This window comes from Eurosta solidaginis, chromosome 3 (assembly GCF_040869045.1).
Source record: "Eurosta solidaginis isolate ZX-2024a chromosome 3, ASM4086904v1, whole genome shotgun sequence".
Classification (NCBI taxonomy): domain Eukaryota; kingdom Metazoa; phylum Arthropoda; class Insecta; order Diptera; family Tephritidae; genus Eurosta; species Eurosta solidaginis.
The window spans coordinates 262,100,256-262,119,177 of NC_090321.1; the positions used below are offsets into that span (position 1 = coordinate 262,100,256).

Below are 18,922 nucleotides of genomic sequence, written 5' to 3' on the forward strand. Positions count from 1 at the left end.
ATATTTGTGCTACTTACATAACATCGCCTTCTTCCAATTTAAGATCACAGCTCGGATTGATTATCACATATGACAGATGATTACGCTTTTCACTTACGTCATCATAATCATTTGTTGGCAAATTTAATGATTCCATGCGACTTCGTACGAGATTCGCTATTTCGGCACGCTCAATTTGTTGTGCATGATTATTGCGTGCCTCATCGGCCAAATTAATTGAATACTGAAAAAACATGGAAGACTGCTTTACGGTTAGTTAACAAAATTGGCTTAAAATACTACAAGTTAGCGCTACGTTTCATTCTAGTTTGTGTGCACTATTTTTCGGTATTAGGTCTGAAATATTAGTGATCTATTGTGAGAAACTACAATATTTAATGCATTTATAGATTTTCGATTTTGGTAAATACTTTTATATACATAACTACTAGGGTAGGGACATTATAAATTGAAACTTTTTTAAACATCGTCCTAGCAGTTTCGTAGTCCACAGACAATTCTGTAAAAAATGTACCAGTGGAATTTAACTCCAAACCAATTTCCATAATGTGAAATTTTGAAAGAAGCTAACTATGTGAGGTGGATTTGAGTGTATGTCCTTTCCCTTGTTAAGGAAGATAGGATTCTAACGATCATAAGGCAGACGTGAACTAGCCAGTAGGGTTGCAGATTAATAACGCATGAGGTTTCTGCTTTCACTGCACCGATTTTTTTGTACAAATCTGAAATTTGTACATAAAAAATTTCTTGCGTCATTTCCATAACTTCGCCTCTTTTAAATATTTCAGTCTATCAAATTAAAGCCCCGTCACAAAAGTGGTTTTTCATATAAATGTGTTTAACGCATGATGAGTAGATTGCACGTATTTTTGTGGAGAACGGCAGATCGAGCGACACTGGCGCCATCTGACATGAAAAACTAGTCAGCTTTCAACTTTTCTTGCGAGCAAAGCATAAGAAGAAGAATTCGACATTTGCTTTGGCTAAGTTTGCTTTCAAACTTTTCAAGTGAAATTATTTTTTCCCCTCGTTGGTACTTTTCTAACATTTTTCACAGCTGAAAACTGCAATTTAGCTAAGTATAGAAGGAGTTATTTTATAACACACGTCCTGGTTTTTGATGGGGTTTGATCGTTGAACAAACTTCTGGCAACACTACGGATTCATTCAGTCTAAGTGAGCTCGTCACGGTTCGGCCGGTTTAACCTAACCCCTTCCTATGCTTATAATAGTGCTTGTCACATTGAAAAGGGGCAATAACTCACAAATCATCGTAGATTTTGAATAAAGGAAGTCCAAGGAAACTTGCGATTTCTATGGGGCTTGACTAAAGGGACATCACTGCAGGGCTATCGAAGTATAAAAATCAATGTAGTGCCAGAGTGACGCGCATCTCCCTCGTAAGTTTGCTTAACTTTAGTGTAAATTTCAGATATCTGACTCTGAGATTGCGGCTTGACTGGCATAAGTCTTAGCCGATTGAATTTTCGTGAGGCTGAGGGCCTTTTCATGCCCTTTTGGTTCAAACGACTATATTTTTGTTGCCGGATTTCTTCGTATTTCATACGGTGATATGGGACCCCATCAATCCGTTGTCTGTTAGCATGCCTAGATTTCTTGAAATTTAGCAGAAACTGTTTTTTCAGTACTTCGTTTATCTCTTTTATGAGGAGACACCCCGTAAAAGTTCTTAGCGCTGTGTTTTTCAGATCTACAGCCTCCTCCAGTTTGTTTCCTTTATGCTCGGCGACCATATCCCTAAAAGAGTAGCACACGTGCGTCTACCAGCGAGGGACTTGAAGATGTTGTTGCTGCTCTGAACTTTTATAGGGAGATAATTTTTAATGTGAAAGCATGAATCATTTATGGAAGGAAGAGGGCTTGTTGCCTTTAACATGCACTCATGGATATAAAAAAATAATGGTGGCTCCTTCTGATGGGGAAAGGAGATGTAGAATATAAATAAAAAAGCGATAGGTTACCACCCTCAGGTACCATTTGTTTAATTATTCTTTGTTTAAATGATGCGTTCCAGTTTTAGCGCAACGAATATGGTGGGGTTCTTATTTGAATTTTAATGGCATTCAGCGCTATAATGGTGCCATGTTCTTTTGAAAGGCCATGCTAACAAGCGCAGCTTATCGAAAAAATTAGCGAAGAGGGCTGCGCCACTGTCTTAGCGACTACGTAGACTAAACTAGAAATTGATCTTAGACATATGGTCCTATGTAGATAACAAATCGGATAGGAATGATGATTTAAAAGATGTACCCACCACACTTAATCTCTATTAGGCACGGTTTATCAATGCAAATGTAAACTTCAGTTACAGTTGGCTAGAGTCTAACTCTGCCACTTCGGACGTTTAAACTGCGATGAGCGGCAAAATTTTATGTTATCGAACGAGGTGACAACTTTAAACTTAAGTCAACTTCAACTGGAGTTTAAAATCGCTTGGATAAAACGAGCCTGAAGTTTCCTAATTATAAATGCTATGTTCACGCTCAAAATATTAATCTCTTTTTCTAAACACTCCTTAATTCGTTTTCGTTCTAGCACTTAAGTTTTACATTCCACCAATGCGTGTAATCGAGCAATAATTTCAGATTGGTGTCTTTAAGTTGTGCAGATTTCACTATAGTAAGATATTAGCTTTTATCTATATAATTTCAGCATTCATTTTTTTTTTGTAATGTTTTAAATATTATTCTACAAAGTATTTACAGGCAGCATAAAATATATGATATAATTAAATACCTACCTTGGGTTTTTGATACAACTAAGTTTTTGTCATAATTGACATTTTTGTCTGAATTAAAAACGAAAGAACTTATTTCTGCGGGGAGCATTTATTGTAGTCTTGTTTACAAAATATGGTCGCCTAATATTTTTATACTCAGTTGAGCAGAGCTTACAGAGTATATTAAGTTTGATTGGATAACGGTTGGTTGTACAGGTATAAAGGAATCGAGATAGATATAGACTTCCATATATCAAAATAATCAGGATCGAAAAAAAATTTGATTGAGCCATGTCCGTCCGTCCGTCCGTCCGTCCGTCCGTTAACACGATAACTTGAGTCAATTTTGAGGTATCTTGATGAAATTTGGTATGTAGGTTCCTGAGCACTCATCTCAGATCGGTATTTAAAATGAACGATATCGGATTATAACCACGCCCACTTTTTCGATATCGAAAATTTCGAAAAAACGAAAAAGTGCGATAATTCCTTACCAAAGAAAGATAAAGCGATGAAACTTGGTAGGTGGGTTGAACTTGTGACACAGAATAGAAAATTAGTAAAATTTTGGACAATGGGCGTGGAACCGCCCACTTTTAAAAGAAGGTAATTTAAAATTATTGCAAGCTGTAATTTGGCAGTCGTTGAAGACATCATGATGAAATTTGGCAGGAACGTTACTCCTATTACTATATGTACGCTTGATAAAAATTAGCAAAATCGGAGAAGGACCACGCCCACTTTAAAAAATATTTTTTTTTTTTAATTTTAAATATTTAACGAGCTCGAGGCCATATACATATATATTCAGATTAAAACCCGGATAGATTTTATATATATGTATATATTTTAAATTTTATTTAGTCGATATTTCGACCTCAATCTGAGGTCATTCTCAAGACTGTAAAAAAAAAAAAAAAAAAAAAAAACAAACTTGAAACATTAAAATCATAAATAATATAAAAACCTATTTATAAACTTACACTCTTGGGTGTAGCTTGTCGACTAATTTTACAATATTAAACATAAGTACAAGAAGGCAATAGAACCGAAAAAGTAAACATCCAAAAAATATACAGTAATGGTAAACAAATTTTTACACAAACAGCAATACATTAAACTAACTAAATAATAGGCGAAACTCTCATAGTGCTCTCCTGTTGCTCCTGTTGATCAGTTGGCGGTATGCCGACGCGCATTTTTCCGTATCTGCTTTGTAGTTCATTCGTTTCTCTCTCGGTTCGTTAATAATAAACAACATCTCAAGTGTGTATCTTTTGTTGTAATGCTTCTCCTGTTGCATTATTGCTACGTTCTCAAAATCTGGAGTGTGCCCGGTTTCTCTGCAATGCTGACTTAAAGCTGTTTTGTTTTCATTAGGGTGGTCGCGATTTTTTAAATTTGATTTATGGGCGGAAATCCTTGTTTTTAATCTGGACTTAGTTGTACCAACATATACCTTCGGGCATACGTAGGACCCGTCATTTTTGCAAGGAATCCGGTATATAACGTCCGATTTGTCATATTTTTCTATTTTGCTTTTTGTATTACTGAATATTTTCTGGACGGTATTATTATAAGTAAATGCTATTTTAAATCTCTCACGGTCATACATTTTGGAATATTTCATTCTATTTGATAGCCCCGGAACATACGTGGATGTCTTATATATTTTGTTAGTTTTGTCATTAAAGGTTTGATTGGTGTTAGCTTTTGTAAAATAGTCGTGAATATAGCCTCTTATTAGACCTAAAGGAAAATCGTTGTCTTTCAGAATTTTCGTAATGATTTCTATATTTTTTCCATGGTATATCGTATCACTGATTGATAAAACTCTCTTGATAAAGTTTTTGGCTGTGTTGACTATGGTTGATTTGTCGTGCTTTGAATAAAAATTTATCAATCTGCCCGATGCAGTGGGTCTTTTGTACCAATCAAAGGATAACTTATTATGCTTTCTTACTACCAGCGTATCTAGATATGGTAGTAATCCATCTTGGTAATTGGATTTGTTTATTGACGCGAAATATAACCTTAGAAAAAACTTTGTAAAATGGTTGTGACACCTACCATATTAAGTAGAAGAAAATGAAAAAGTTCTGCAGTGCGAAATAAAAAACCCTTGAAATCTTGGCAGGTATTATATATATAAATAAATAAGCGGTATCCAACAGATGATGTCACCCTGGTCCACATTTTGGTCGATATCTGGAAAACGCCTTCACATATACAACTACCACCACTCCCTTTTAAAATACCCACTAACACCTTTCATTTGATACCCATATTGTACAAACGCTTTCTATAGTCACCCCTGGTCCACCTTTATGGCGATATCTCTGAAAAGGCGACCACCTATACAACTACCACCACTCCCTTTTAAAACCCTCATTAATTCCTTTAATTTGATACCCGTATCGTACAAACAAATTCGAGGGTCACCCCTGGTCCACCTTTATGGCGATATTTCGAAACGGCGTCCACCTATGGAACTAAGGATCAATTCCTTTTAAAATACTTATTAACACCTTTCATTTGATATCCATATCGTGCAAACAAATTCTAGAGTCAACCCTGATCCACCTTTATGGCGATATCCCTAAATGGCGTCCACCTATACAACTAAGGCCCACTCCCTTTTAAAATACTCATTAGCACCTTTCTTTTGATACCCATATTGTACAAACGCATTCTAGAGTCACCCCTGGTCCACCTTTATGGCGATATCTCGAAAAGGCGACCACCTATACAACTACCACCACTCCCTTTTAAAACCCTCATTAATACCTTTAATTTTATACCCATATCGTACAAACACATTCTAGAGTCACCCCTGGTCCACCATTATGGCGATATCTCGAAACGGCGTCCACCTATGGAACTAAGGATCACTTCCTTTTAAAATACTCATTAACACCTTTCATTTGATATCCATATCGTGCAAACAAATTCTAGAGTCAACCCTGATCCACCTTTATGGCGATATCCCTAAATGGCGTCCACCTATGGAACTATGGGCCACTCCCTCATAAAATACTCTTTAGTGCCTTTCATTTGATAGACATGTCATACAAACACATTCCAGGATTTCCCTCGGTTCATTTTCCTACATGGTTATTTTTCCTTTTGTTGTCATCATAGCTCTCAACTGAGTATGTAATGTTCGGTTACACCCGAACTTAACCTTCTTTACTTGTTTACTTTAATTTAGACACGGATCTCATTACGGTACTATAACGTATCGAAACTCTAACAAACTTGATACTTTTATAATGCTAATTTAAGGAAACTTTAGTATATTTCAACCGCATTCATCAAATACTTGCAATTTCAGATTATGGATTATTTAAAGAAATAAATCTGAGGTAACCGACGACTTTTGAAAACTGATTTCCGATGAGCCGTGATCCTAGAAAATAACTTCCTACACAATAAATACATACATATGTGCCCTTGTTATTTTGTTGCTAGACATTTGTGCATGTAATATCTTATTATCTCATTTAACATACATCTTCTATATGTATCTGTAGGTACTTACTGAAGAGCCTTTACGTTCCGAACAACCACCTAGACAGGTGGTCGATTTCTGTTGTCTTGATGGATGGCTTGGATGATGATGACCCGATGCTGATGGTGGTCGGTATGTTACGCCACGAAGGACTTCACTGTCCTTCGTCGAATCGGGTGTACCCGTTTCTTCGTCATACTGTACCGGCACCGTTAACATTTCGGATGATCGATCGGTAGGCCGATTAGTAGTGGTGGTGGTTAGTAGCAACACATGAACGAATGTTTAATTTTTTTATTGTTGTGTTTATGTTAAATACAAAATGAATTTTTAATAAGATTTAATTCTTCGAAGTGATATATATCTTTTATTTGCGAAAAAAATAATAACTTGAATTTAAGAAAAAAAAAAAAAAATGAATGGTGTTTGGTTCAACTGTTATCAAGTAAATATATTTCCACACATGTATCCTAAAAAAAACGTAACATGCATTACACTATGTTTCCACTGAACCCAAACTCCGAGTTCGCCAATTTTTTCTTTAAAAATATCTCTTCACAGAAAGTATACTTTTGATTTTCGCTCTCGGATTATTGGTAACGAGGTTAAAACACCTTGTTTGAAATCTCCAACGATAGTCTAAGACATGTTTTAGCAGTCGTACGAAACAGGCCAAGACGAAGTTTGGATTTGGTGGAAACGTGGTATTAGATTAAGTTCGTGGTACTATGTGTTTCTGAGTGTGTCAAATTGGGCGTTTCATACTCAATACGATGCAAAAATTAAAAAAAAAAAAAACAATTATTGTATAAAACATCAAATAAAGAAAAAGCATAGAAACTCCACCAACGCACAAGTCAAAAACCACGAAAAGAAAGGTAAGCAGACTTTCAAAAAGAAAAAAGTTATTTGTCGGCCAAATTTATCTGTTGAGTTTTCGGAACTTACATGTTTTAGAACTTTTTTATGTTACGAACAACTACAGAAACAAGTCTTCCCTGCAAATAGGATAGGTTGAAATTTCCGGTCTGTGAGGACCTCAGATATGTTACGTGGCTGACTATTTGAATTGCGATGAGCGGCGACAAGCAAGTATGCTTGCATCCCAGGCTAGCTCGTCGTCTTGGGCGGGGCATTTCGCCACCGTCCTCACCCACAGCCACATGAACAAAAAGAGGGTTCATACCTGCATTGCGGAAAGGAACAGAAATTGCTGAAAAAGATGTAAATAGACATGAGGGGCAAAGTTAGAAGGGGAAAGCATAAGGGGAGAAAAAGCTGGAGGCCTGTCCTGCCAGGTGGAGTCTACCCTCCCTCTTCAGCGCAACTTGCGCTGAACCATGGGCCTGTGCTGACTCCTACTTCCTTACAGCGCCCCCAAGTTGTGTATATAAAGGAGAGAAAAGCTGAAAAAGATAGAAATAAACGTCAGTGGGAAAGAAAAAGGGGAAGAAAAAGATGGAGGCCTGTCCGGTCAGGTGGAGTCTACCCTCCCTCTGCAGTGCAACTTGCACCGCACCGGGAACACTGTAAGTCCGAATGAGTCACTAGTGTAACCAAAAGTTTTCGCAAGGACCAAAATAAAAAGACATATAAAAAACCAGCATCTATATTACACAGTACAAGTTATGATCGCTGCGCCTTATTTAACCAGCTCATCCGCTTTTTCATTTCTATGTATCCTGATTCTAGGGACTGCTTATACTCTAATACACTTTTGGGTGGGATGTGTAGAATGGCATAGAGTGCAACTGTCGAGGTTGTTTTCTTGACTTCCGCTTTGCTAAGCCTTGATAGCCTGCATAGGTTCTTTTTTGTGTGGCCATCCACTACCTAATAGGATAGGCTTTACATTCGCCAACATGCAAGGTGGGAAGGTGTTTAACATAACCAGACACTCATATTGGAAAGGAAATAAAAAAGCGGCGTCTGCTTCCGAAGTCGATCTATGAACGGGAGCATTGCCGTGAATTGAATATTTTGCGGAGCTGAAACGCAGATCGGATTATAGAAATTTATACATCTATTCTCGACAATCCACTTCAACTTGACTGCAGCTGAATATACTTTTCATCTGTTGATGAAGTTAAAGTCCCACCAGCGTGTTAACATGTCTAACTTCGAAGTAATAGGATAACCATTTGATAGATAACACGTTTTGTCAAGTCAAACCACGTTCACCACCAAATCACGTCTTGCAGCACTGAACTTTTCAGATGGGGATTGTTGAATAAAATCAGATACGCTAATTTGCCTGCCTGGGTCACAAATTTAGTATGTTCGGTCTGCCAACGTATACAATCGGCTTTATGCCCGCATGCAGCTCATCCCTAATACGACACCGGGGGACGTGAGTTTGAGAGTGTGCACTGGAAATTGTGTAAACTTTAAAATTCTGATTCTGTAAGGAAAAACTGAAATAAACCCACTGATAAAAACTTCTTGAGTTCTCTTGACTTTCTTGCTTTCATGGCGTTTGACAAATATTTTATCATTAAAACAATGTGCACAATACCTTACAGAATAGCATGAAAATTTACAGCGTAAATTGGTATTTAACCAACAGTATTCTTACAAGGTCGGTGTTAAGGAAATATTGACACGCATATATATTTCTTGGCGAAACCAGGGCTCCCCTTATGCACGTATGCTAAGAAATCTTTAGAAAAAGTATGAGCTTTCTTGACAGGTGGGTACTAGCGTCGTTACCCAGGCACAAATGTCCTGTCTCCTTGTTTGATGACAACAGGTACTTCAAATAAGTATTGCGACGAATATTAGCATTTCGATACATCACTATTCTGCTAGTAAATAAATGCACAACAACAGCAAAGCAAGCAGCCACACATACAGTGAAGTTAAGAGCGGGAAGAAAGAGAAACCGTAATACGAATGTGACATGACTGACACACATACATATATATAGCTAAATAACCAACTATGAGGTACTAACTATACGAGAGGGCTGATCGTGAAAAGTATAGACCCAAAGATAGATAGGCGAACGAGGCAGCTGAGAGTATAAATGCAGCGCAAGCTGAGAAGTAATCAATTAGTTTGAATTAACACGCTATAAGTGAAATATGCGAACAATCTAATTGTAAATTACTAATACCAAAGTAGTGAGTAATTTATTCAAAAGTTCAGTGACACAAACAATAGCAGAAGGTGCAGAATAATCAAAAATTCCTAAAATTCGTTATAGTATTTTATTGACAGATAAATAATCAAAAATTCATAAAATTCTTTACAGTATTTTATTGACGGATAAAACAACAAATCATAATTACTTGGATAATGCATTTGGATAGTTTGGATAATGATGTAAGTATGTATGTTTGCATATTAAATCTTATTGGAGGTACCTATAAAAGAATATTTATTTGGTATTGTTGGGACAATATGAGCATATGTGAGAGAGAGAGAGAGAGAGAGATACGTTACAAGGTGTCTATAATAATGTGTTCGTATGTTTGTTTAACTACCGAGCACTGGTTTTTCAAATGACAAGAACTATCTAACGTATATTATTTGTAATTGAATCTATGTAACAAGCAGCAAAGTGTCTCTAAAAAACTGAAGAGAAATTCTAAATTAAAATTGCAAAGATAAAAATTTATTCAAAATAATGGGTTTCACGCGTAAGTTTCCAGAACATGGTTTATAAAAATAAGTAATATTATGAAAATATAAAATACTAAAACCTGAACAAATAGAAACAAACGAAAAACAAGTAAATCAAATTACTTAATTAAAAAAATTAAGAAAAAAAGCATTAAAAATTAATAAAGATACTAGAGCTTAAAATTTTTCGAATATGTTCGAGAAGAATTTCCTCGCGAGTCTTGACTTCTCGCGAGATTCTCGAATCTCGCAATACTCGTAAGGCTCGCAAGCTTCTCGACATTAACTTAATCGATTCATTCGCTGTTTTATATACAGCTCAAGATTTCTTCTAGAGCACTAGCCAAAATGTCCGCAAAACCAAAATTAAAAAACCCCAAAGGGTATAGAATATTGCCAATGCAGCGACTGAATTGAAAGTCGAGAAGATCGCGAGTAATTCGAGATTCGAGAATCTCGCGAGCCTTACGAGTAATTCGATATTCGAGAATCTCGCGAGAAGCCGTGTTCTTGATATCTCGTTGAAACATAAAATAATGCGAACAAAATTATATGTATAATAAACATGTTTTGAGTTAAATGTCATTGAAGCAATATAATCAACAAAAAAGTCACAAGTCAAAAAAACCAAGTGTATAAATACTATCCATACAGCGGTTATGTAAGAATGTCGAGAAGCTCGCGAGATTTACGAGCACTTCGAGACACGAGAATCTCGCGAGAAGTCGAGTCGGGTCTCGAAAATCTCGCTTGTGTTCCAGAAGAAATCGGAAGCTCTAAAAGGTACCAACCGCCATGCAGTTTGAAAAATTCAACTTTTGTTTAAGAAATCATGCAAGCATTTCAAGCATGTGGAGTTACAAAGCAGAATACAATAAAAAACAATAATACTTTGGTTCAAGAAAATCAAATTTTATAGCTGAATACAATAACAAGCGTTTAACAATAGAAATATAAAAACTTCTAATTTACTTGTATTATGGTGTAAGGAATCGTTTAGCACTGTACAACACATGTCCATTATTATTTTTTAACAGCGCTTTCAGATATTTTTAAATAAACTAAACATTTAAGCTAAGGTATAGCGTACATGTGTTGTATTGTGGCGCATTTTTCCTTACAAATGTATATTTAAAAGCGCTGTAGTAAATAAGAAAGAGCGAGATAGTAAGATGTAACGAAGTATATAAGAGAGAGAGACTCACTGCGTGCGTGTGCGCTAATATCAGGTCAAGTCCAATATTTACATAAAATTTGTATATAATTTGTTTGTTTTTTATTTTACAGTTTTTAATTGTAATAATTTAATTGTTTTATTAATTGCAATATGACTTTTTGATTGATTTAACAAGTTGTATTTTGTTTTGTTAGCGACTGCTGAGTGGAATATCAGCTTATTTTGACAGACAGTGCGAGAAAAACCATACCTCAAAATATATTTTAAAAACGTTTTATCTCAGGTTTTACGCCATCAAAAATGCCCCAATTAACGTCAAAATGTATTGAAGTTAAGCTCAGACGGTGTGTTTTTGAAACAAATTCTGAGATATCGCATTTTTGCAAACAAATTCTGAGATAGGTTGTTCTTCAAGCAAATACTAAAATACGGCGGTTTTCAAAAGTTTTATGAGCTGGGCCTTTTCGAAACGGCAGCCGAGTCAGGGTGAAATTCCATTTACAGCAGCAAACAGAAAAATAGCAGCGGTAATTTTCACCAAACTTGGTAAATTAAATTCTTCTTTTTTATTTGCGTAATTTTAAGAAAACATTTACAACAATATTGTAACTGAAATCTCAAAAACGTTTTAAACAAAAATTCGAAAATTCGAGAAAATTTTACGCAATGTCCGAATTGTTTATGAAGAGTTCTCTGAATTTTTTTGAGTATGCAGTTTTCTCACCCTATTAATTTTAGTCTAACAAGGTACAAGTAATAGCTCTCTCGAAACTCACATTTATTTTGAGAATTTTTTTTCCGACGGATGTTTTCGATTTTCCTATATACAACCCATTGAGAGATCAGGCAGACTTCTCCAGGATAAAGACGGACCCAGATGTCAATTTAACACTCTTTGTCATGCGGAAGAGTCGAGCCTAGCTGGCGTCCATAATGCTCCCCAATGCATCTGCATGTTTTCTGCGTCCCGGAGCACTGCAATTAGTATGCTTTTAACGTGAGTACCTGTCTTAAGGCTCAACCCCACGATGTGAAAACATAACGGATCTAATTGCATGATCCGTGGCCCAACTATCGTCTTCATGTTCCCTGAACAAAACACTTAGTAGCCGAATTATTGGTACCAAATTAGCTTGTAGACGGTTGTATAATCACAAGGTCTTACCTTGGTGAAATATGGAGCTCCTGCCATTTAAAGCATAATGGCATCCTGTTGTAAGACAACTCCAACTTTAGTTCCATTGCCATTCTATTCCATGCATAAATCATTCGCTTCATTAGTTCTGACGCTTCGGAAACCGCCGGATACATGATACAATTCCACAATTTGTATACAAGGGATGTGATTACAACCATTCTGGCACATCGAATTAAAATGCCCGTTCGATGTAGGATAGGAGAACTCCCCAGCTGTTAATCACATTTGTTGTAGATCCGATGGCAATCGTTCGGCATAGCCTAACCCAGTTTTAAAATATTTCAGAAAGAGTAGTGAGCACAAACACACTCTTACAATTATCAACTGTTTTCCACAAATACTAGGCGGCTGCTTTTCACCATTTACATCCAGGATTCACTGCACAATTAGGAATATTTTCAACCTTTTCTTTGATCTATGAAATTTTTTGATTAGGTTAGAATAAGCAAAGAGGCAGTTAACCCATGTGGGCGGACCAAGGGAAATCTTTATTGCCAACTATCCAACGAAGAAGACCGCATTACTCCGAAAAGAATGCTTCATTGAGAATGCTTATTTGCCAACGTTCACAAAAGTGAACTCATCGCGTTGAGAAAAAAGCCACCATGCGATATGAAACCACATACCATCAATATTCCACTGGGGGGCAGATCCCAGGGACAGGAAGTGAGAACCTTATACAAGCATCAAGCGATACATTTTATGCAGGTCACAACTGGTTTATCCTCTTCCCCGCGGTACAGTCGTTATTGACCATGATAGAGTTCCGCAAGCTATGCACGTTCTCTCATTGCTCCATTTCGAGTTATCACCTCTCAGGATTGGATAGCCTTTGTATTTTAACAGTTATGTAGCTTAGAATATGAAAACCTTTAACACGATTAACATATATTAATTTAACTAACAGTTTTACGATAAGTTAAGGTCCCGGAGCACATGGATATTGAACAGGATGATAACATGGCCGGGAAAGGATCTAAAATGGACATATGCGAGGCGGATTGCTCCCTACCTTTGTGTTATATCTTGAGGAAAAGAGGAGTATGAGATAAGTGCCATGGATTTGTTGTTAGCCAACCGGGATGATTGCGAGGTTTCAAGATCCTTATAACCATGTTTGGATAGGAAGGGTACTGGCTTCTTTCTCAAGCTGCAGTGATAGTAATTTATGGTGTCATCACAAGTAGCGCATTCAACAAAAGCTCTCCCTGCAGAAGCTGGCAGGTGAGGAGGAATAAAAGTGGATTCATCACTTTCTCTGCCGATGTACACGACTCTAAAAACCAGCTGGGCGCATGGTTTTATGACAGTGTGGCAGAGTTTGGGAAGATGGATTTTTCACTCCCACTTATGTATGTACGTCCATCAGAGATATCGAGTAGCTCGTTGAGGGCCAGTAGAGTGTAATCTCTTTGGAGGAATGTGCCGCCATCCAGCACTCACTGAGGGCACCCTCAATGCCTATAAATGTCTCTACATGGAAGTTTGGAGAATTCCCACGCCCGCACTCTTAACTTAACCCAATCTTCCTCTATACAAAGAGTGAACATTTTTTATATGAAAGAAAATCTGAAATACCCATCGGAAAACAAATTGTCAAAAATCGATGCAAATTTTGAGTGGCTTAGTGTAACTTACACCTTGTTCGAAATTTTCGTAAAATTTTATCGTGCTTTGAATTTTTTTTCGTAAACGGTTTTGATATTTTTCAAGTACAAAATTCGTACAGGGTTTTTCTTAAAATTATCGTAAATAAAGAAATATATACTTTTGAGTTTTGTTTAGGTGTGTTGCAATGAAGTTTGTCAAAATTTATAGCGAGATGCGAAAAAATTGTTTTTGTTTACATATGTACATAAAATCATTCATATGTTTGTGTTAAGATTAAAGTTCAAAAAAGTGTTTATCAAATTCAATGTGTGTGAGTTGAATTAGGGTCCAGAAGCGTGCATTTCAATGCTGCGCTAAATTATATAAAATATTTTTTGTTTGCAAAATAAATAAAACAAATTAAATTTTACAATCCAATTAGTTAAAACATACAAAATTAAAATATGAAAAATTGCAAATAAAAAAAAAAAACAAAAACTTTGAGGCTTTAAAGCTTTTTGTAGGCTTTTTGATTATAACTTCAATACATATTTTTTAGAGTTAAATTTTTTTTGGTTTGATTATTTGAAATTGAATATTAAATTACAATTAATACAGTTGTTAAGAAAAACTGCGAAAGTTCATACAAAAGCTTTTAACAATTCACACCATACCCGCAGTAATAGAAAATTGAGTTCAAAAAGTTTTAAAAAATGTTTTATTCGAAGAAAACTGTTGAAATTTCTTTTATGCAATCTTGTTCTTCAAAAGCATAGTGGAGTTGCAAAAGTTTGTTTATATATATTTACATATGTATATGTATACTAAATATTTAGTCTATAGTTTATATGTTGCATACAAGTAAAAGTTTGACAAATGTTTTATTTTTTGTATTTTTACTTTTAAGCTTGAAATGCTTGTTAGCTTATTTACAATAAATCATTTGGGAAAATTTAAATATAAATCAGTAGAAACAAGTAAGGACGGGACTGTCTTCGGTTGTGCCGAAGACTTCATACCTTTCATGAATGGGGCTGAACAATAATCTTATCCCGTTTGTAATCTCCAAATAATCGGATGTTTAAGATAAGAAATATATAGTGAACAGGTGTATATACCTAAACGATTTTTAAGATAAATATTAAATAAAAAATACATATGTAGGTACTCTGTGTGAGTATGCAAAGTTTCAGGTTTTTTGTGGTCTGCGTGTAAAAACTATGACTACGAATCATGTATTTCAACAATATATGACGTAAACGTAACTATTTGATGAAATTTGATGAATTTCGAAGCTACTAGTCGTAAAAAAGGGACAAAGATTACAGTTTATATGGGGTATATGATATATATACCACCGAGCTCTATGATTTTTTCAGACAACAATATATGCTATATACGTAAGCGTTTAGTGAAATTTGAAGCTTCTAGCTATTAAAATGGGGCAGAAATTGCGCAAAGTTTCTTATCTGAACAATCGGTTGTATGAGATATATACTATATATACCACCGATCTCAATGATTTTTTTAGACATCAATATATGCTATACACGTAAGCATTTGATGAAATTTGAAGCTTCTAGCTATTAAAATGGGGCTGAAATTACAAAAAAAAAAATATATATATATACTATATATACCATCATATATATTGTCACGGATATTAGCATCCCTAAGCTATACCATCACTAAGGCGATGCTAAGCGATGTTCACGTCAATAATCAAATCATGTATACACATATATAAGACAGCCGAGAGATGTCACACACAGATGCATTTACTTATACGCCTATGTGTGTGCGAGAGACTGTAAACTACAAACTCACATACATCTGAGAGACGCTGAAAAGTAGAAAATTGTAAACAAGTAGAAACTATATGAGAACTATAAACACTCGAAATAGTTGGTAAGTTCTGGAAATAGAAGAGCCTAGATGTATGCAGCGTAAACTATAAAAGCGGCACAAACGAGTAAAATGGAATTCAGTTTGATTTGAATTGTCAAGCAGTTACGAGTAAGACGATATCTAGCAATAGCACTATTATTTTGAAAGTCAGTTTCCTTTAAGATATGAGTTTGGTTATTAAGCTATTCGTTGCACAGTTTGAGTGTTATTGTGAAGTATTTTAATAAAGGCCATTTTTCCGTTATTCAATATTGGAGTTATTTATTCAACAGTTTAGCGATACGATCCTAGCAAAAGGGCAAATAAGAGGATTTGCAAGTAAATTCGTTACAATTGGACAACAAGGACATGGCAAAGTTAAGTGAATTGAAGATCCCGCAACTGAAGAAGGAGTTGGAGAGCCGTGGATTGAATACAAGCGGCGTTAAACTCGAACTTCAGGCACGGCTACGAGAAGCAATGGAAGCAGAAGGAATTGATGTGGAAGAGCATGTCTTTCATCTTGATGGTGAGGAGACAACAAAAATTGAAGAGAAGAACGAAACATCGCAGACGGTTACCAGTACAGACTTGAACATGATTTTAGCTGCAATATCTGCTCAAACATCGGCAGTGTCAACTCAACTGGCAGAACAGAAGACATATATGGAATCGCAGGAGAACCGTATAACATCCAAGATGGAAGAACAGAAGACATATATGGCATCACAACTAGAATCGCAGGAGGCACGCATAACAGTACAACTCGAAGCACAAGAGGCGCGTATATCATCAAAACTCGAAGCACGTATGGACGAGAAAATAACGCAGTTTGAGGAAAAAATCGAAGCCGAGGTGGATGCTTTGAGAGGTCGTATACAAGAGTTGCAATTAAACCGCCCAGCTGTTTCAGCAAGCAATACAAAGGTAAAAACACCATCCTTTGACGGTTCTGTTCCTTCCCAGGTCTTTAAGCTACAGTTTGAGAAGACCGCAGCAGTGAACAACTGGAATGCGGAAGATAAAGTTGCTGCACTATTCGTGGCATTGAAGGGGCCAGCAGCGGAAATCTTACAGACCATCCCAGAGTACGAGCGGAACCACTACGAAACATTGATGAGCGCTTTAGAGAGACGTTACGGAAGCGAGCACAGGAAACAGATATTTCAAATAGAATTGCAAAACCGCTACCAAAAAGCTAACGAGACTTTGCAGGAGTTTGCTTCGGACATTGAAAGATTGGCTCATCTTGCAAATGCGGATGCACCCGTGGAATACACGGAAAGAGTGAAGATTCAGAGCTTTATAAATGGCGTAAGGGACGTCGAAACGAAGCGAGCCACATACGCGAACCCAAAGCCAACATTCGCAGAAACGGTGTCACAAGCTCTGATTCAGGAAACAGCGTCGCTTCTGTGTAAGCCAGTTTTCAAAGCACGCCGTGTGGAAGTAGAAAGGCCAGAGTGGGTAGACACAATTTTGGAAGCACTGAAAGGATCTCAACAGAAGAATGCCAGAGTTATTAAATGTTTCAAATGCGGCAACCCAGGTCACATTGCACGTCATTGCGATCTTGGTCCTAATAGTTCCAACAATGTGGGTGGCCGTAAACGCAAAGCTGGCGGAAATGAGCAAGAGCGTGTCGAATGTAAAGAACGAAAACTTGCACCGGCTATTGAATGTCCCGTGATATCTGTGTCGCAAATTGGAAGGAAATCAAGCAGTCTTACCGTCAGAGGGAATGTGGATGGTAAAGAACGTGTACTGACTGTAGATACGGGCGCATCTCATTCCTTGATCCGATCTGACTTGGTCAACAGGAGAGTAAAACCGTTACCTGGAGCAAAGTTGCGTACGGTCACTGGCGAGTATAACCAAGTTCAGGGAGAAGTGATATGTGAAGTATTGATTGGGAAGGTCATGGTTCTACACAAATTTGTTGTGGCGGAGATTGTTGATGAAGTTATATTGGGAGTGGATTTATTGGTTGACCATGACATCAAGATCGATATGCAGAGAAGGGTGATGCGTTATGAGAACCAAGATGTGCCACTTAACTTTAGTTGGGAAAAAGGGTTCAGCAGTAATCGGGTACTGGTGGAGAAGACTCGACGAAGGCCACAAAATTCAAAGGTAAAGGTTGATGGAACAAATGGGCCAAACAAATCAAAACTGAAGGTACCTGTGAGAGAAACACTGGCATTAAAAAGCCCTAACGGACGTACTGAAACGAAGAAAGAATGCAAGGGTGGTTTCAAGCCAAGACACACTACTGTTGTGAAGCGTCGGAACGATACTGATTATGCAAAGGAAATCCGTCCAGCGCAAGCTCTGCGAAGTAGTTCTTCATTGGTCAAGCAACAGAGTGCGAGCGAACGATCCAGGATAATGAGTAGTAAGATGAAACACGGGTACGACAAGGAAAATAATTCGAAAGGTTTCTTGGCGGGAGATTTGGTACTGTTATACAACCCTCACCGGCGGAAAGGTATTCCATCCAAATTTCGGTGCAGTTGGGAAGGCCCGTACAAGGTTGTGAAGAAGATCAGTGATACCATCTACCGCATACAAAGCATTGAGAAACCACGGAGTAGAAGAGTGGTACATTTGGCGATGCTAGAAGCGTTTGGATCGAGAGATTTGTCTGATCGGGACGATCAGACTTAGGTGGAGGGCAGTGTCACGGATATTAGCATCCCTAAGCTATACCATCACTAAGGCGATGCTAAGCGATGTTCACGTCAATAATCAAATCATGTATACACATATATAAGACAGCCGAGAGATGTCACACACAGATGCATTTACTTATACGCCTATGTGTGTGCGAGAGACTGTAAACTACAAACTCACATACATCTGAGAGACGCTGAAAAGTAGAAAATTGTAAACAAGTAGAAACTATATGAGAACTATAAACACTCGAAATAGTTGGTAAGTTCTGGAAATAGAAGAGCCTAGATGTATGCAGCGTAAACTATAAAAGCGGCACAAACGAGTAAAATGGAATTCAGTTTGATTTGAATTGTCAAGCAGTTACGAGTAAGACGATATCTAGCAATAGCACTATTATTTTGAAAGTCAGTTTCCTTTAAGATATGAGTTTGGTTATTAAGCTATTCGTTGCACAGTTTGAGTGTTATTGTGAAGTATTTTAATAAAGGCCATTTTTCCGTTATTCAATATTGGAGTTAT

General features: G+C 36.9%; 1 protein-coding gene across 1 annotated transcript in view; it reads right to left on the reverse strand.

Moving 5' to 3' along the window:
• The window catches only part of SLO2 (slowpoke 2), a 743,624-nt gene that overhangs the window by 15,907 nt on the left and 708,795 nt on the right, over positions 1–18,922 (reverse strand). Inside the window, exons 27-28 of the mRNA XM_067776215.1 lie at positions 6,282–6,449; positions 18–223 (exon numbers count right to left, since the gene is read on the reverse strand). Of these exons, the coding sequence (XP_067632316.1) occupies positions 18–223; positions 6,282–6,449 (374 nt within the window). The remainder of the gene's footprint in view (positions 1–17; positions 224–6,281; positions 6,450–18,922) is intronic.